Here is a 21598-nt window from a genome sequence, read left to right as displayed (position 1 = left end):
TGTTAGCATTAGTTAAAACACTATTGATCTTGTAATACTTTACTGAAATGTATTCAAGTCATGACATAACTATTTTTCTATTTCTCATTGGTATAGTGCCTGAAGATCAAGAAATAACTATAAACAAAAAAGAAATTTTGGATACCCTGCTGGAAGTTGAAAATAATTTGATGAGGACATACATAAAAGTGCAAAACTTAAGAGAAAAATATCAATCCTTTTAATTAGGAACAATAAAGAAAAAAATTATTTCTTTTCAGTTTTAAATAAAAAAAAATATTATGATATGAAAATAACTTTTATTTTGGTTTACAATAAATACATATATTTTTCAATTTAAAGGTGTGTGTGTGTTTATTTAATCTAAAAAAACCTATATTAATGCTGAGGGGGGAGGTGGATATAAATATAAGAGTTGGGTTAGATCAAAGGGTTGGGTTATATCTTTGAAATACATAAACTCATGTTTATATAAGTATTTCAAAAGTTAATACAAAGATATAATTTGTAATACAATTTTGAATGAGATCTTGATGTGCTTTCTTAAATAATATAAACATTGATACAACAAATAATAAAGTAGATATAAAAAAATTGTGTTATTTCAACATTAAATTTTAATCTTACCATTTAACTTAAGATTTATATGTGAGAGAATGTGATAATATGATCACAATTATTATATTCAAATTTTTAAAACATTGTTAGCGATTATCGTAAATATAAATAAATTTTGTGTTTATTGAAAAGCACACATCGAATTTGTAACATTGATAACTGAACAATACAAATTAAAAAGTAATCAATGAGAATTCACATTTATTTCTCATATGCGCTTTAATTTAAGACATTTTTAATAATAAATATGGCGCAAATATATGAATAACGGCGAGATTTATCAATATCACGCCACATCTCGCCTTTGGAAAGTAACGTAGAAATACGACCCCTTTTATGATAAATAATGGCGCACATGTGCGCCTATCGGATGGCGATATGCAGAGTACTTGACGGAGAACGGAACGGCGATCTTGAACAAAGTTTGATAAATCGAGCCCTAAAGCTTGTTACTGACAACTGTGTAACTACAGATAATCACACTAAAGCTTGTTACCGACAACCGTGTCACTACAGATAATCACATTAGAGCTTGTTACTGACAACTGTGTCACTACAGATAATCACACTAGAGCTTGTTACTGACAACTGTGTCACTACAGATAATCACACTAGAGCTTGTTACTGACAACCGTGTCACTACAGATAATCACATTAAAGCTTGTTACTGACAACCGTGTCACTACAGATAAATCACACTAGAGCTTGTTACTGACAACTGTGTCACTACAGATAATCACACTAGAGCTTAAAAACATAATTTATGCTTACCTGATAAATTTATTTCTCTTGTAGTGTAGTCAGTCCACGGGTCATCCATTACTTATGGAATATATCTCTTCCTAACAGGAAGCTGCAAGAGGATCACCCAGCAGAGCTGCAATATAGCTCCTCCCCTCACATGTCATATTCAGTCATTCGACCAAAGCAGACGAGAAAGGAGAAACCATAGGGTGCAGTGGTGACTGGAGTTTAATTAAAATTTAGGTCTGCCTTAAAGACAGGGCGGGCCGTGGACTGACTACACTACAAGAGAAATAAATTTATCAGGTAAGCATAAATTATGTTTTCTCTTGTTAAGTGTAGTCAGTCCACGGGTCATCCATTACTTATGGAATACCAATACCAAAGCTAAAGTACACGGATGAAGGGAGGGACAAGGCAGGAACATTAAACAGAAGGAACCACTGCCTGAAGTACCTTTCTCCCAAAAATAGCCTCCGAAGAAGCAAAAGTGTCAAATTTGTAAAATTTTGAAAAGGTGTGAAGCGAAGACCAAGTCGCAGCCTTGCAAATCTGTTCAACAGAGGCCTCATTTTTAAAGGCCCAGGTGGAAGCCACAGCTCTAGTAGAATGAGCTGTAATCCTTTCAGGAGGCTGCTGTCCAGCAGTCTCATAGGCTAAACGTATTATGCTACGAAGCCAAAAAGAGAGAGAGGTAGCCGAAGCCTTTTGACCTCTTCTCTGTCCAGAGTAAACGACAAACAGGGAAGAAGTTTGACGAAAATCTTTAGTTGCCTGCAAATAGAACTTCAGGGCACGGACTACGTCCAAATTATGCAAAAGTCGTTCCTTCTTTGAAGAAGGGTTAGGACACAATGATGGAACAACAATCTCTTGATTGATATTCCTGTTAGTAACTACCTTAGGTAAGAATCCAGGTTTAGTACGCAGAACTGTCTGAATGAAAAATCAGATAAGGAGAATAACAATGTAAGGCAGATAACTCAGAGACTCTTCGAGCCGAGGAAATAGCCATCAAAAACAAAACCTTCCAGGATAACAGCTTGATATCAATGGAATGAAGGGGTTCAAATGGAACGCCTTGAAGAACATTAAGAACTAAGTTTAAGCTCCACGGCGGAGCAACAGTCTTAAACACAGGCTTAATCCTAGTTAAAGCCTGACAAAAAGCCTGAACGTCTGGAACTTCAGCCAGACGTTTGTGTAGGAGAATAGACAGAAAATCTGTCCCTTTAACGAACTAGCAGATAAGCCCTTTTCTAAACCCTCTTGTAGAAAGGACAATATCCTAGGAATCCTAACCTTACTCCATGAGTAACTCTTGGATTCGCACCAATATAAATATTTACGCCATATCTTATGGTAAATTTTTCTGGTAACAGGCTTCCTAGCCTGTATTAAGGTATCAACAACCGACTCAGAGAAGCCACGCTTTGATAGAATCAAGCGTTCAATCTCCATGCAGTCAGCCTCAGAGAAATTAGATTTGGATGTTTGAAAGGACCCTGAATTAGAAGGTCCTGTCTCAGAGGCAGAGACCACGGTGGACAGGACGACATGTCCACTAGGTCTGCATACCAGGTCCTGCGTGGCCACGCAGGCGCTATCAGAATCACCGAAGCTCTCTCCTGTTTGATCTTGGCAATCAAACGAGGAAGCATCGGGAATGGTGGAAACACATAAGCCATGTTGAAGACCAAAGGGGCTGTCAGAGCATCTATCAGCACCGCTCCCGGGTCCCTGGACCTGGATCCGTAACAAGGAAGCTTGGCGTTCTGGCGAGACGCCATGAGATCCAGATCTGGTTTGCCCCAACGAAGAATCAGTTGAGCAAAGACCTCCGGATGAAGTTCCCACTCCCCCGGATGAAAAGTCTGTCGACTTAGAAAATCCGCCTCCCAGTTCTCTACGCCTGGGATGTAAATCGCTGACAGGTGGCAAGAGTGAGACTCTGCCCAGCGAATTATCTTTGAGACTTCCAACATCGCTAGGGAACTTCTGGTTCCCCCTTGATGGTTGATGTAAGCCACAGTCGTGATGTTGTCCGACTGAAATCTGATGAACCTCAGAGTTGCTAACTGAGGCCAAGCTAGGAGAGCATTGAATATTGCTCTTAATTCCAGAATATTTATTGGGAGGAGTTTCTCCTCCTGAGTCCATAATCCCTGAGCTTTCAGGGAGTTCCAGACTGCGCCCCAGCCTAGAAGGCTGGCGTCTGTTGTTACAATCGTCCAATCTGGCCTGCGAAAAGTCATCCCCTTGGACAGATGTGGCCGAGAGAGCCACCATAGAAGAGAATCTCTGGTCTCTTGATCCAGACTTAGTAGGGGGGACAAATCTGAGTAATCCCCGTTCCACTGACTTAGCATGCACAATTGCAGCGGTCTGAGATGCAGGCGCGCAAATGGTACTATGTCCATTGCCGCTACCATTAAGCCGATTACTTCCATGCACTGAGCTACTGACGGGTGTGGAATGGAATGAAGGACACGGCAAGCATTTAGAAGTTTTGATAACCTGGCCTCTGTCAGGTAAATTTTCATCTCTACAGAATCTATAAGAGTCCCTAGAAAGGGAACTCTTGTAAGTGGTAATAGAGAACTCTTTTCCACGTTCACCTTCCACCCATGCGACCTCAGAAATGCCAGAACTATCTCTGTATGAGACTTGGCAGTTTGAAAACTTGACGCTTGTATCAGAATGTCGTCTAGGTACGGAGTCACCGCTATGCCTCGCGGTCTTAGTACCGCCAGAAGTGAGCCCAGAACTTTTGTAAAGATTCTTGGAGCCGTAGCTAATCCGAAGGGAAGAGCTACAAACTGGTAATGCCTGTCTAGGAAAGCAAATCTTAGGTACCGATAATGATCCTTGTGAATCGGTATGTGAAGGTAGGCATCCTTTAAATCCACTGTGGTCATGTACTGACCGTCTTGGATCATGGGAAGGATGGTTCGAATAGTTTCCATTTTGAATGATGGAACTCTTAGAAATTTGTTTAGGATTTTTAAGTCCAAGATTGGTCTGAAGGTTCCCTCTTTCTTGGGAATCACAAATAGATTTGAATAGAAACCCTGCCCGTGTTCCGTCCGCGGAACTGGGTGGATCACCCCCATTAGTAAAAGGTCTTGTACACAGCGTAGAAACGCCTCTTTCTTTATTTGGTTTGCTGATAACCTTGAAAGATGAAATCTCCCTCGTGGAGGAGAAGTTTTGAAGTCCAGGAGATATCCCTGAGATATGATCTCCAACGCCCAGGGATCCTGGACATCTCTTGCCCAAGCCTGGGCGAAGAGAGAAAGTCTGCCCCCCACTAGATCAGTTTCTGGATAGGGGGCCCTCTCTTCATGCTGTCTTGGAGGCAGCAGCAGGTTTCTTGGCCTGCTTGCCCTTGTTCTAGGACTGGTTAACTTTCCAGCCCTGCCTGTAACGAGCAACAGTTCCTTCCTGTTTTGGAGCGGAGGAAGTTGATGCTGCTCCAGCCTTGAAGTTACGAAAGGCACGAAAATTAGACTGTTTGGCCTTTGATTTGGCCCTGTCCTGAGGTAGAGCATGGCCCTTACCTCCCGTGATGTCAGCTATAATTTCTTTCAAGCCGGGCCCGAATAAGGTCTGCCCTTTGAAAGGAATATTAAGCAATTTAGATTTAGAAGTCACGTCAGCTGACCAGGATTTAAGCCATAGCGCTCTGCGCGCTTGGATGGCGAATCCGGAGTTCTTAGCCGTAAGTTTGGTTAAATGTACGACGGCATCAGAAACAAATGCGTTAGCTAGCTTAAGTGCTTTAAGCTTGTTCATAATTTCATCCAATGGAGCTGTGCGAATGGCCTCTTCCAGAGACTCAAACCAGAATGCCGCCGCAGCAGTGACAGGCGCAATGCATGCAAGGGGCTGTAAGATAAAACCTTGTTGAACAAACATTTTCTTAAGGTAACCCTCTAATTTCTTATCCATTGGATCTGAAAAGGCACAACTATCCTCCACCGGGATAGTGGTACGCTTAGCTAAAGTAGAAACTGCTCCCTCCACCTTAGGGACCGTCTGCCATAAGTCTCGTGTGGTGGCGTCTATAGGAAACATTTTCCTAAATATGGGAGGAGGGGAAAAGGGCACACCAGGTCTATCCCACTCCTTGCTAATAATCTCTGTAAGCCTTTTAGGTATAGGAAACACGTCAGTACACACCAGTACCGCATAGTATCTATCCAACCTACATAATTTTTCTGGAATTGCAACCGTGTTACAATCATTCAGAGCCGCTAATACCTCCCCTAGCAATATGCGGAGGTTCTCAAGCTTAAATTTAAAATTAGAAATCTCTGAATCCAGTCTCCCTGGATCAGATCCGTCACCCACAGAATGAAGCTCTCCGTCTTCACGTTCTGCAAACTGTGACGCAGTATCTGACATGGCTCTCACCTCATCCGCGCGCTCTGTCCTTAACCCAGAGCTATCGCGCTTGCCTCTTAATTCTGACAATTTAGATAATACTTCTGTCATAACAGTAGCCATGTCTTGCAAAGTGATTTGTAAGGGCCTCCCTGATGTACTTGGCGCCACAAAATCACGCACCTCCTGAGCGGGAGGCGAAGGCACTGACACGTGAGGAGAGTTAGTCGGCATAACTTCCCCCTCGTTGTCTGGTGATAATTTCTTTACATGTAAAGATTGACTTTTATTTAAAGTAGCATCAATGCAATTAGTACATAAATTTCTATTGGGCTCCACATTGGCCTTTAAACATAGTGAACAAAGAGATTCATCTGTGTCAGACATGTTTAAACAGACTAGCAATGAGACTAGCAAGCTTGGAAATACTTTTCTAAATAAATTTACAAGCAATATAAAAAACGCTACTGTGCCTTTAAGAAGCACAAAAAGCTGTCACAGTTGAAATAACAATGAACCAAAATAGTTATAGCAACCAATTTTTCACAGTAAATGTATTAAGTTAGCAAAGGATTGCACCCACCAGCAAATGGATGATTAACCCCTTAATACCCAAAAACGGATTAACAATTTAATAATTAACGTTTTTCTCACAGTCAAAACACACTGTCACAGGTCTGCTGTGACTGATTACCTCCCTCAAAATGAATTTTGAAGACCCCTGAGCTCTCTAGAGACGATCTGGATCATGGAGGATGAAGTAGACAGATTGTGACTGAATTTTTACTGCACAAAAAAGAGCTAAAATAGGCCCCTCCCACTCATATTACAACAGTGGGGAAGCTCAGAAAACTGTTTCTATGCAGAAAACAAAGATGGCCATGTGGTAAAAATCATGCCCCAATAAGTTTTATCACCAAGTACCTCACAAAAAACGATTAACATGCCAGTAAACGTTTTGAACATACATTTGAAAATTTATGAATTGTTATTAATAAGCCTGCTACCAGTCGCTTTTACTGCAGTTAAGGCTCATACATTATTTCAGTATTAACAGTATTTTCAGAGTCAATTCCATTCCTTAGAAAAATACATTCAGTGTACACACACTCATCAGCCTAATACCAGTCGCTATCACTGCATTTAAGGCTGAACTTACTTTACATTGGTATCAGCAGTATTTTCTCAGTCAATTCCATTCCTCAGAAAAATAATTACTGCACATACCTCATTTGCAGGGGGGCCCTGCATGCTATTCCCCTTCTCTGAAGTTACCTCACTCCTCAGATGAGAACAGCCAGTGGATCTTAGTTACGTCTGCTAAGATCATAGAAAACGCAGGCAGATTCTTCTTCTAATGCTGCCTGAGAATAAACAGCACACTCCGGTGCCATTTAAAATAACAAACTTTTGATTGTAGAAATAAACTAAGTTAAAAAACACCACAGACCTCTCACAGCGACCTATCTAGTTAGGCTGCAAGAGAATGACTGAATATGACATGTGAGGGGAGGAGCTATATAGCAGCTCTGCTGGGTGATCCTCTTGCAGCTTCCTGTTAGGAAGAGATATATTCCATAAGTAATGGATGACCCGTGGACTGACTACACTTAACAAGAGAAATGACAAATATGAATGGCTCTTAGCTTGTTACTGACAACCGTGTCACTACAGATAATCACACTAGAGCTTGTTACTGACAACCGTGTCACTATAGATAATCACACTAGAGCTTGTATAGAACGTCTGTAAATATAACATTTTATAACACATATCTGCAATAGCTACTCACCCCCATACACTATATCCCCTGGTGTTGTAAAGGTGGTGGATGTCTAGGACTCAGATACTGAGCCCCACTAGAGCCACTGCTTCTATGATGAAGAGCCTATGACTCTGGGCACTCACTGTGTATTACAACATCACACACACACACACACGTATGACAGGATCACTATGGGCCAGTAGCACACTGTGTGATGTATAACTAGTGGTGGCACCTCAGCAAGATTACCAAGCAGGGAGCAGTGCAAGGGACGGTACACAGGGCAGGAGCAGTACAAGGGACGGTACACAGGGCAGAAGTACAAGGGACGGTACACAGGGCATGAGCAGTACAAGGGAAGGTACACAGGGCAGGGAGCAGTACAAGGGAAGGTACACAGGGCAGGGAGCAGTACAAGGGATGGTACACAGGGCAGGGAGCAGTACAAGGGATGGTACACAGGGCAGGGAGCAGTACAAGGGATGGTACACAGGGCAGGGAGCAGTACAAGGGATGGTACACAGGGCAGGGAGCAGTACAAGGGAAGGTACACAGGGCAGGGAGCAGTACAAGGGAAGGTACACAGGGCAGGGAGCAGTACAAGGGAATGTACACAGGGCAGGGAGCAGTACAAGGGAATGTACACAGGGCAGGGAGCAGTACAAGGGAATGTACACAGGGCAGGGAGCAGTACAAGGGAATGTACACAGGGCAGGGAGCAGTACAAGGGAATGTACACAGGGCAGGGAGCAGTACAAGGGAAGGTACAAAGGGCAGGAGCAGTACAAGAGAAGGTACACAGGGCAAGAGCAGTACAAGGGAAGGTACACAGGGCAGGAGCAGTACAAGGGAAGGTACACAGGGCAGGAGCAGTACAAAGGAAGGTAAACAGGGCAGGAGCAGTACAAGGGAAGGTACACAGGGCAGGAGCAGTACAAGGGAAGGTACACAGGGCAGGAGCAGTACAAGGGAAGGTACACAGGGCAGGAGTAGTACAAGGGAAGGTACACAGGGCAGGAGTAGTACAAAGGAAGGTACACAGTGCAGGGAGCAGTACAAGGGAAGGTACACAGGGCAGGGAGCAGTACAAGGGAAGGTACACAGGGCAGGGAGCAGTACAAGGGAAGGTACACAGGGCAGGAGCAGTGCAAGGGAAGGTATACAGGGCAGGAGCAGTACAAGGGAAGGTAAACAGGGCAGGAGCAGAACAAGGGAAGGTACACAGGGCAGGGAGCAGTACAAGGGAAGGTACACAGGGCAGGAGCAGTGCAAGGGAAGGTACACAGGGCAGGGAGCAGTACAAGGGAAGGTACACAGGGCAGGGAGCAGTACAAGGGAAGGTACACAGGGCAGGAGCAGTGCAAGGGAAGGTATACAGGGCAGGAGCAGTACAAGGGAAGGTAAACAGGGCAGGAGCAGAACAAGGGAATGTACACAGGGTGTCACTCATATGTGTTTAAAACTAGATTATGTGTCACTTATATGTGTTTAACACTAGATTATGTGTCACTTATATGTGTATAACACAAGATTATGTGTCACTTATTTGTGTTTAACACTAGATTATGTGTCACTTATATGTGTTTAACACTATATTATGTGTCACTTATATGTGTTTAACACTAGATTATGTGTCACTTATATGTGTTTAACACTAGATTATGTGTCACTTATATGTGTATAACACAAGATTAGGTGTCACTTATATGTGTGCAACACAAGATTAGGTGTCACAGATGTATTTAACACAAGATTATGTGTCATTTATATGTGTATAACACTAGATTATATGTCACTTATATGTGTTAAACACTAGATTATGTGTCACTTATATGTGTTAAACACTAGATTATGTGTCACTTATATGTGTATAACACAAGATTATGTGTCACTTATATGTGTTTAACACTAGATTATGTGTCACTTATATGTGTTTAACACTAGATTACGTGTCACTTATATGTTTAACACTAGATTAGGTGTCACTTATATGCGTCTTTGTCCCATTCCCTGTAGAGTTATATAAATTATTACCTAGAGACCTGAGGGTCAGGTAATTCTCCATCATCACATCCTTATAAAGCTCTTTTTGTTCATCAGTTAAACAGCCCCACTCCTCCTCCGTGAAATAAACAGCAACTTCATCAAACTCCATTGGTTCCTTAAAATGTAAAAAAATAAATCAAACCATTAAAACCGGATTTAACTCAAAAAGTGTAAACCACACAGATTACACTGACTGTGACAATGACCATGAACAAACCCAGAGCTCGGCCAGTGAACATGAACAGACCATATGGTCAGTGTGCTCACTCCCCCTGGGGTTGTGCTGTGTATGTGTTGTATAAAGACCATGAACAAACCCAAAGCTCAGCAAGTGACCATGAACAGACATTATGGTTAGTGTGCTCAGTCCCCCTGGGGTTGTGCTGTGTGTGTGTGTTGTATAAAGACCATGAACAAACCTGGAGCTCAGCCAATGACCATGAACAGACCATATGGTTAGTATGCTCAGTCCCCCTGGGGTTGTGCTGTGTGTGTGTTGTATAAAGACCATGAACAAACCCAAAGCTCAGCCAGTGACCATGAACAAACCATATGGTCAGTGTGCTCACTCTCCCTGGGGTTGTGCTGTGTATGTGTTGTATAAAGACCATGAACAAACCAGGAGCTCAGCCAGTGACCTGAACAGACCATATGGTCAGTGTGCTCACTCTCCTGGGGTTGTGCTGTGTGTGTGTTGTATAAAGACCATGAACAAACCCGGAGCTCAGCCAGTGACCTGAACAGACCATATGGTCAGTGTGCTCACTCTCCCTGGGGTTGTGCTGTGTATGTGTTGCATAAAGACCATGAACAAACCCAAAGCTCAGCCAGTGACCATGAACAGACCATATAGTTTGTGTGCTCAGTCCCCCTGGGGTTGTGCTGTGTGTGTGTTGTATAAATACCATGAACAAACCCGGAGCTCAGCCAGTGACCATGAACAGACCATATGGTCAGTGCGCTCAGTCCCCCTGGGGTTGTGCTGTATGTGTGTTGTATAAAGACCATGAACAAACCCAAAGCTCAGCCAGTGACCATGAACAAACCATATGGTCAGTGTGCTCACTCTCCCTGGGGTTGTGCTGTGTATGTGTTGTATAAAGACCATGAACAAACCCAAAGCTCAGCCAGTGACCATGAACAGACCATATAGTTTGTGTGCTCAGTCCCCCTGGGGTTGTGCTGTGTGTGTTGTATAAATACCATGAACAAACCCGGAGCTCAGCCAGTGACCATGAACAGACCATATGGTAAGTGTGCTCAGTCCCCCTGGGGTTGTGCTTTGTGTGTTGTATAAAGACCATGAACAAACCCGGAGCTCAGCAAGTGACCATGAACAGACTGTATGGTTAGTGTGCTCAGTCCCCCTTGGGTTGTACTGTGTGTGTGTTGTATAAAGACCATGAACAAACCCGGAGCTCATCGTTCTCACCTCCGCAGTCATCATGTAGCTCACACATGAATTCGCCCTGATACTCCAAGAACTTGTTGTGGAACTTAAGCGACGTGTGTGACACTGAGTAACAGGTACTCACCTTCTTGTCACTCTTACTATCAACAACCTAGAAACGACAGGAGGGTGTAAATGCTTAAGGCAAATGGAATATAACAAATATTAGTGATACCTTAACAATAACCAAGAAAAATCAGAAACAAATTTAGCTATAACTGACAATTATTGCACATAATATTAGTACAGGGCTACAAGTCACATGACAAGGTTACATAACTGCGCTGGGCAGATAAACACAGGTAATACTCACCAAGCCTATATACTCTCACACAACTCTGTAATACCCCAGAGAATGAGGTAACCAACTGAAGACTCTAAACAACTCCTGGCTGAGACTATAGATAAAATGTGACAACTAATATGAAGCAGAGTAAAACTGGCGCTAAGTTAGTCAGCTAGGGTATATATAGAGGTTCCCTGTATCACACACAATCCCCCAGTACTGTATGTACAGATATATAATGTTATATAGAGGTTCCCTGTATCACACACAATCCCCCAGTACTGTATATACAGATATATAATGTTATATAGAGGTTCCCTGTATCACACACACACACAATCCCCCAGTACTGTATATACAGATATATAATGTTATATAGAGGTTCCCTGTATCACACACAATCCCCCAGTACTGTATATACAGATATATAATGTTATAAAGAGGTTCCCTGTATCACACACACACAATCCCCCAGTACTGTATATACAGACATATAATGTTATATAGAGGTTCCCTGTATCACACACACACACAATCCCCCAGTACTGTATATACAGACATATAATGTTATATAGAGGTTCCCTGTATCACACACACACACAATCCCCCAGTACTGTATATACAGATATATAATATTATATAGAGGTTCCTGTATCACACACACACAATCCTCCAGTACTGTATATACAGATATATAATGTTATATAGAGGTTCCTGTATCACAAACACACAATCCCCCAGTAATGTATATACAGAAATATAATGTTAGAGGTTCCTGTATCACACACACACAATCCCCCAGTACTGTATATACAGATATATAATGTTATATAGAGGTTCCCTGTATCACACACACACAATCCCCCAGTACTGTATATACAGATATATAATGTTATATAGAGGTTCCCTGTATCACACACACAATCCCCCAGTACTGTATATACAGATATATAATGCTATATAGAGGTTCCCTGTATCACACACACACAATCCCCCAGTACTGTATATACAGATATATAATGTTATATAGAGGTTCCCTGTATCACACACACACAATCCCCCAGTACTGTATATACAGATATATAATGTTATATAGAGGTTCCTGTATCACAAACACACAATCCCCCAGTACTGTATATACAGATATATAATGTTATATAGAGGTTCCTGTATCACACACACACAATCCCCCAGTACTGTATATACAGATATATAATGTTATACAGAGATTGCCTATATCACACACAATCCCCCAGTACTGTATATACAGATATATAATGTTATATAGAGGTCCCCTGTATCACACACACACAATCCCCCAGTACTGTATATACAGATATATAATGTTATATAGAGGTTCCTGTATCACAAACACACAATCCCCCAGTAATGTATATACAGAAATATAATGTTAGAGGTTCCTGTATATCACACACACAATCCCCCAGAACTGTATATACAGATATATAATGTTATATAGAGGTTCCTGTATCACACACACAAACAATCCCCCAGTACTGTATATACAGATATATAATGTTATATAGAGGTTCCCTGTATCACACACACACAATCCCCCAGTACTGTATATACAGATATATAATGTTATATAGAGGTCCCTGTATCACACACACACACAATCCCCCAGTACTCTATATACAGATATATAATGTTATACAGAGGTTGCCTATATCACACACAATCCCCCAGTACTGTATATACAGATATATAATGTTATATAGAGGTCCTGCTTCCATGGATCGTGGAGAAGCCTATTTGCCAGCCTCCTTCCTCATGACTATGGCCCCTGGAAGATTGTGCCCCTGAGAACATATTAACTTTTATTGGGTGTGTATGGCCCTTTAAGAACCGTCTGGGGACATATTGTGACTTTGGTGAACAATGCCCCTTTAAGACTATGTCCCCAGACCTGTAAAATAGCTTGTCCCTGGCTTTCTCCCACTTGGTTCAGTGAATGGGACTTGCTGAGCCAGGTGCCACACAGGCAGAGTGTTCCACAGAGGGGGAGCACTGTTACAGAGGCATTGGTTTTCATTGTGTGCCATTAAGTGCTATGTGACAGACCCTTCGGTCAGAACTAAAGAGATAACTTTGTTCAGCTTCAAGAAGCATTCTAAATACAAGTTTGCTGGGATCAGCTCTAATTAAGTTTAGTGAAAAACATTCCCATTGTCTAATCAGACTGCTAGTAGTGATAAGGTAGACTGCATTGTTTTATTGTGTGTAATGTTATCTGCTGAAGTAATGTTGTGGCCTGTCAAAGGGCGTTGCCTCTCTATCTAAATGCATCAAATGTGTGATTGGGGATTTTATGCCTCCCCCTGAGTGTCTTTTTTGCATGTACTCTATATACAGATATATAATGTTATACAGAGGTTGCCTATATCACACACAATCCCCCAGTACTGTATATACAGATATATAATGTTATATAGAGGTCCCCTGTATCACACACACACACAATCCCCCAGTACTGTATATACAGATATATAATGTTATATAGAGGTTCCTGTATCACACACACACAATCCCCCAGTACTGTATATACAGATATATAACGTTATATAGAGGTTCCCTGTATCACACACACACACAATCCCCCAGTGTTACAAACTGCTATTTGTAACTGGCCCTTTAAATGAAAAATTGCCCTGCTTCCATGGATCGTGGAGAAGCCTATTTGCCAGCCTCCTTCCTCATGACTATGGCCCCTGGAAGATTGTGCCCCTGAGAACATATTAACTTTTATTGGGTGTGTATGGCCCTTTAAGAACCGTCTGGGGACATATTGTGACTTTGGTGAACAATGCCCCTTTAAGACTATGTCCCCAGACCTGTAAAATAGCTTGTCCCTGGCTTTCTCCCACTTGGTTCAGTGAATGGGACTTGCTGAGCCAGGTGCCACACAGGCAGAGGGGGAGCACTGTTACAGAGGCATTGGTTTTCATTGTGTGCCATTAAGTGCTATGTGACAGACCCTTCGGTCAGAACTAAAGAGATAACTTTGTTCAGCTTCAAGAAGCATTCTAAATACAAGTTTGCTGGGATCAGCTCTAATTAAGTTTAGTGAAAAACATTCCCATTGTCCAATCAGACTGCTAGTAGTGATAAGGTGGACTGCATTGTTTTATTGTGTGTAATGTTATCTGCTGAAGTAATGTCAAAGCCTGTCAAAGGGCGTTGCCTCTATCTAAATGCATCAAATGTGTGATTGGGGATTTTATGCCTCCCCCTGAGTGTCTTTTTTGCATATAACCTCAATAAAAACCAGGCTGTGTGTTCCAGCACATCAGACCTATTCTGACCCTCTAACTTGCAGCTTTGACTCATGTTTGTAGGGGAGCGCTAGGAGCATCCTTTTCTACGGTCCAACTTCCAGCCAGCCTGGAGGCAACCGTAACACCCAGTACTGTATATACAGATATATAATGTTATATAGAGGTTCCCTGTATCACACACAATCCCCCAGTACTGTATATACAGATATATAATGTTATATAGTGGTTCCCTGTATCACACACACACAATCCCCCAGTACTGTATATACAGATATATAATGTTATATAGAGGTTCCCTGTATCACACACACACAATCCCCCAGTACTGTATATACAGATATATAATGTTATAAAGAGGTTCCCTGTATCACACACAAAATCCCCCAGTACTGTATATACAGATATATAATGTTATATAGAGGTTCCCTGTATCACACACAATCCCCCAGTACTGTATATACAGATATATAATGTTATATAGAGGTTCCCTGTATCACACACACAATCCCCCAGTACTGTATATACAGATATATAATGTTATATAGAGGTTCCCTGTATCACACACACAATCCCCCATTACTGTATATACGGACATAAAATGTTATATAGAGGTTCCCTGTATCACACACACACAATCCCCCAGTACTGTATATACAGATATATAATGTTATATAGAGGTTCCCTATATCACACACAATCCCCCAGTACTGTGTATACAGATATATAATGTTATATAGAGGTTCCTGTATCACACACACACAATCCCCCAGTACTGTATATACAGATATATAATGTTATATAGAGGTTCCTGTATCACACACACACAATCCCCCAGTGCTGTATATACAGATATAGAATGTTATATAGAGGTTCCTGTATCACACACACACAATCCCCCAGTACTGTATATACAGATATATAATGTTATATAGAGGTTCCCTGTATCACACACACCAGTGATGTGCGGTGACTTCAGAGGCTGGTGAGGCAGTGGCTAGGAATCGGATACACCTTCATTCTTTAGATATCCTTTGAAGAAATAGCAATGTACATGGGCGAGCCAATCGCATGAGGTATCTATATGCAGCCACCAATCAGTATCTATTGAGCATATCTAGATATGATTTTCAACAAAGGATATCTGATTTTCTTCATTCTTTTGATATCCTTTGTTGAAAATCATATCTAAATATACTCAGTAGCTTCAGAGCATATTTAGATATGATTTTCACCAAAGGGTATCTGGTTTTCGTCATTCTTTTGATATCCTTTGTTGAAAATCATATATAAATATGCTCAGTTGCTTCTGAGCATATTTAGATATGATTTTCAACAAAGGATATCTGATTTTCTTCATTCTTTTGATGTCCTTTGTTGAAAATCATATCTAAATATGCTCAGAAGCTACAGAGCATATTTAGATATGATTTTCAACAAAGGATATCTGATTTTCATCATTCTTTTGATATCCTTTGTTGAAAATCATATCTAAATATGCTCAGTTGCTTCTGAGCATATTTAGATATGATTTTCAACAAAGGATATCTGATTTTCTTCATTCTTTTGATATCCTTTGTTGAAAATCATATCTAAATATGCTCAGTAGCTACAGAGCATATTTAGATATGATTTTCAACAAAGGATATCTGATTTTCGTCATTCTTTTGATATCCTTTGTTGAAAATCATATCTAAATATGCTCTGTAGCTACTGAGCATATTTAGATATGATTTTCAACAAAGGATATCTGATTTTCTTCATTCTTTTGATATGCTCAGTAGCTACTGAGCATATTTAGATATGATTTTCAACAAAGGATATCAAAAGAATGAAGAAAACCAACAATGTAAGAGGACAGTGACTCAAGGTGTGCAGGGTCCTACTGTGTTATGGTTTAGAAAATAGCATGAGAGGGGATGAAGCAGATGTCAGATTTGTATCTGGTCAGACAGTGAGTAGGTGGGTTAGGCAGGCTTTATATTTATGGTTTTGAGGCATGAAGTTCTACAAAATGTCTGGAAAAGAGAGGCATCCAAATAGCTTATGGTGAGTAAGTAGTGAGAGAAAAGCCTACACAGTATATATCAGATATAATACAGTGGCGTATTTAGGTTTTGTGCTGCCCTAGGCACTAAAAATTCTGCTGCCCCCCCACCCCACAGGTTTTAGGCTTTTTTTAGCCATAATACTTTTTGGTCAGGGTGCAACATGCCTTTTTTATTTTTCATGCTATTTTTAAACTAAATCAGAATAAAAGAGGGAGAGCAAGGAAGAGAATGAAGGAGCTGGGAGGGTAGACAGATGAGGGAGAGCAGGGAGAGGAGATAACGCTGATTTCCATTGGTGGATTTAATCAGCAGCTTTATTAACTGTTGTTCCCAGTAAAATACACTTTTACACTCACACACACACTAAGACACACAGACATAAAGACACATTCACACACAAAGTTACACACACACAGACACAGACATAAAGACACTGACATTCACACACACAGTTATACAGACATAAAGACACTTACATTCACACACACAGTTACACAGACATAAAGACACTTACATTCACACACACACAGTTACACAGACATAAAGACACTTACATTCACACACACACAGTTACACAGACATAAAGACACTTACATTCACACACACACAGTTACACAGACATAAAGACACTTACATTCACACACACAGTTACACAGACATAAAGACACTTACATTCACACACGCAGTTACACAGACATAAAGACACTTACATTCACACACACAGTTACACAGACATAAAGACACTTACATTCACACACACAGTTACACAGACATAAAGACACTTACATTCACACACACAGTTACACAGACACAGACATAAAGACACTGACATTCATACACACAGTTATACAGACATAAAGACACTTACATTCACACACACAGTTACACAGACATAAAGACACTTACATTCACACACACAGTTACACAGACATAAAGACACTTACATTCACACACACACAGTTACACAGACATAAAGACACTTACATTCACACACGCAGTTACACAGACATAAAGACACTTACATTCACACACACAGTTACACAGACATAAAGACACTTACATTCACACACACAGTTACACAGACATAAAGACACTTACATTCACACACACAGTTACACAGACATAAAGACACTTACATTCACACACACAGTTACACAGACATAAAGACACACACAGTTACACAGACATAAAGACACACAGTTACACAGACATAAAGACACTTACATTCACACACAGTTACACAGACATAAAGACACACACACACACACACAGTTACACAGACATAAAGACACACAGTTACACAGACTTAAAGACACACAGTTACACAGACATAAAGACACACAGTTACACAGACATAAAGACACACATAGTTACACAGACATAAAGACACACACAGTTACACAGACATAAAGACACTTACATTCACACACACAGTTACACAGACATAACGACACTTACATTCACACACAGTTACACAGACATAAAGACACTTACATTCACACACAGTTACAAAGACATAAAGACACTTACATTCACACACAGTTACACAGACATAAAGACACTTACATCCACACACGGTTACACAGACATAAAGACACTTACATTCACACACAGTTACACAGACATAAAGACACACAGTTACACAGACATAAAGACACACATAATTACACAGACATAAAGACACACACAGTTACACAGACATAATGACACACACACAAAGACAGACATAAAGACACACACAGTTACACAGACATAAAGACACACACACACAGTTAAAAAGACATAAAGACACACAGTTACACAGACATAAAGACACACAGTTACACAGACATAAAGACACACATAGTTACAGAGACATAAAGACACACACACAAAGACAGACATAAAGACACACACACAGTTACACAGACATAAAGACACACACAGTTACACTGACATAAAGACACACAGACACACAAAGACACAAACTCTCTCACAAACACACACTGGGCATTATCCATTTGGCACCATCACAGTTTAACTTGTGTAACAGAAAATAGTGCTATACTATTCTTTCTTTCTTTTTTTTTTTTTAAGAAAGGGAAACAGTGCACACTTATAAGTCCCTTATTCTCACAGTATCAGTTATCTGCAGCGGAGAAAGGCCATAAAAAACGGCACGGGGAGAAAAAAAAAAGATAATTTTTAAAGTCATAAACTTACCTTGCCTGACGGTGTGGTCTTCTCCGTCCTGAAAGCCCCAACCCCCGTTGTCTCTTCACTGCTACATTCCAGCAGTTAGGGAAGTTAGACAGCATGTCATAAACAAGCCCAGCTGTCAAAGGTCCCACAGCACCGGCAGAAGTATCACTCTGATCCCTGCACTTAGTGCCTAAAGTTTAATCATAGCTGAGTCATGGCACATGGGGCAGAATAAAAAATACAGCCTTTTTAATGTGCTCAGTTTGTGTGGCTAATATACAGCTGCAGCCTGCAGTATATAAGCCACGCAAACTGAACACATTAAAAAGGCTGTACTTTTTATTATAGAGCTAGCCAGGATGTATGTTACCTTATGTTTCTCTGCAGGTTGCGCCCTGTGTACCCGTTGCTTCCCAGGCTAGCGGCTACTGCCGGTTTGCCCGCAACTATGAGGCCCTGATTTCAACACAGTCAGAGTGAGGTTCCATTCCCACCCATCCGTAGCAGCCGCTGCCTCATGCATTAGTGTGGCAAGTTTTTGATCTGCTTGTTGTGTGTCTGCGGCTATGATGTGGATGTGTTGCCCCTGCCTAGACTCAGACACCAATAAAGGGACAATTCTTGAGTGCCCCAGCCCCAAAAAGTGCCGCCCCCTCAAATCTGCCGACCTAGGCCATAATATGCCCATGCGCCCGGCACTCAGCACAACAGACTCAGACTTGCTGTCGTCTGATTGGCTGAGAGGCGGCAATGGCTCCCGAGGCTTTCAGAGTCAAGCCTCCGGTGGGAGCAGTATGGGCCGCAAGAGAGCACTGCAATGGCACCTATTCTCCTCCTGGTGGCAGTGTCTCAGCGGCCCATAGACATCCATAATACCTTGCATTCATATTGCGCAATAGAAGGATAGCTGGCAGGACTCTAGTTGCGCAATATGAATGTCAATGTATTTCTGTTACGTTTTTTTTTTACAGAAACACATCAAAATAATAAAGTACTGATTTTGGTGGAGGGGTGGGGGGGGGTCACCTTTTTATTAAAAAAAAAATGAAAAAACATAATTTATGCTTACCTGATAAATTTATTTCTCTTGTAGTGTAGTCAGTCCACGGGTCATCCATTAATTATGGAATATATCTCTTCCTAACAGGAAGCTGCAAGAGGATCACCCAAGCAGAGCTGCTATATAGCTCCTCCCCTCACATGTCATATTCAGTCATTCGACCAAAACCAGACGAGAAAGGAGAAACCATAGGGTACAGTGGTGACTGGAGTTTAATTAAAATTTAGATCTGCCTTAAAGACAGGGCGGGCCGTGGACTGACTACACTACAAGAGAAATAAATTTATCAGGTAAGCATAAATTATGTTTTCTCTTGTTAAGTGTAGTCAGTCCACGGGTCATCCATTACTTATGGAATACCAATACCAAAGCTAAAGTACACGGATGAAGGGAGGGACAAGGCAGGAACCTTAAACAGAAGGAACCACTGCCTGAAGCACCTTTCTCCCAAAAATAGCCTCCGAAGAAGCAAAAGTGTCAAATTTGTAAAATTTTGAAAAAGTGTGAAGTGAAGACCAAGTTGCAGCCTTGCAAATCTGTTCAACAGAGGCCTCATTTTTAAAGGCCCAGGTGGAAGCCACAGCTCTAGTAGAATGAGCTGTAATCCTTTCAGGAGGCTGCTGTCCAGCAGTCTCATAGGCTAAACGTATTATGCTACGAAGCCAAAAAGAGAGAGAGGTAGCCGAAGCCTTTTGACCTCTTCTCTGTCCAGAGTAAACGACAAACAGGGAAGAAGTTTGACGAAAATCTTTAGTTGCCTGCAAATAGAACTTCAGGTCACGGACTACGTCCAGATTATGCAAAAGTCGTTCCTTCTTTGAAGAAGGGTTAGGACACAGTGATGGAACAACAATCTCTTGATTGATATTCCTGTTAGTAACTACCTTAGGTAAGAACCCAGGTTTAGTACGCAGAACTACCTTGTCTGAATGAAAAATCAGATAAGGAGAATCACAATGTAAGGCAGATAACTCAGAGACTCTTCGAGCCGAGGAAAAAGCCATCAAAAACAGAACCTTCCAGGATAACAGCTTGATATCAATGGAATGAAGGGGTTCAAATGGAACGCCTTGAAGAACGTTAAGAGGAACAACTCAGGGGGAGCTGGAGGGCGTAGGAGGGGAGAGGGATGGAGAGGGGGAGATGTAAGACTAACTCTTTTTCTGTTTTTTCTTTCTTTTTTTTTGTTTTTCTTTTTTTTTTGTTATAGTGTATGAGATATTTAATAGTCAAACACATCAAGAAAAAGGATGTGCTATTAAGACTTTTCTTTTTTTTTAGTAGCCTATTTAGAGAAACAACCAAAATTAATATAAATAAAAAAAAAAAATGAGAATAGTACTGAACTAATTCATATTAACAAGAGTATAGTAGTCCACTCTGTAGAGGTAGTAAGCTGGATGAAAGATTGTATAAAGTATATATTGGATGTAATGTGAGGAAGCTAAACATCCCTGTACCATTTATGGATGTAAGAGGGGGGGAAAAAATGTTGTAAACAGGTTATTTAATGCTGGATGTTATACAGTAAAGTATCACTGTACCAATTGCCTTGTGAAAACTGTAACAAAACTTTTCTCAATAAAAAAAAGTTAAAATAAAAAATAAAAATAAAAAAAAAGAACGTTAAGAACTAAGTTTAAGCTCCACGGCGGAGCAACAGTCTTAAACGCAGGCTTAATCCTAGCTAAAGTCTGACAAAAAGCCTGAACGTC

The 21598-nt window shown here is 41.0% G+C and overlaps 1 protein-coding gene across 1 annotated transcript in view; it reads right to left on the bottom strand.

Moving 5' to 3' along the window:
• The window catches only part of LOC128666732 (zinc finger protein OZF), a 63810-nt gene that overhangs the window by 24996 nt on the left and 17216 nt on the right, over window positions 1–21598 (bottom strand). Inside the window, exons 2-3 of the mRNA XM_053721483.1 lie at window positions 10992–11121; window positions 9548–9674 (exon numbers count right to left, since the gene is read on the bottom strand). Of these exons, the coding sequence (XP_053577458.1) occupies window positions 9548–9674; window positions 10992–11006 (142 nt within the window). The 5' untranslated portion in view covers window positions 11007–11121. The remainder of the gene's footprint in view (window positions 1–9547; window positions 9675–10991; window positions 11122–21598) is intronic.

Source organism: Bombina bombina, chromosome 7, assembly GCF_027579735.1.
Source record: "Bombina bombina isolate aBomBom1 chromosome 7, aBomBom1.pri, whole genome shotgun sequence".
NCBI classification, from domain to species: domain Eukaryota; kingdom Metazoa; phylum Chordata; class Amphibia; order Anura; family Bombinatoridae; genus Bombina; species Bombina bombina.
Note: the sequence above shows the minus strand (reverse complement) of the source record. Positions and strands in the feature narration are given on the sequence as shown.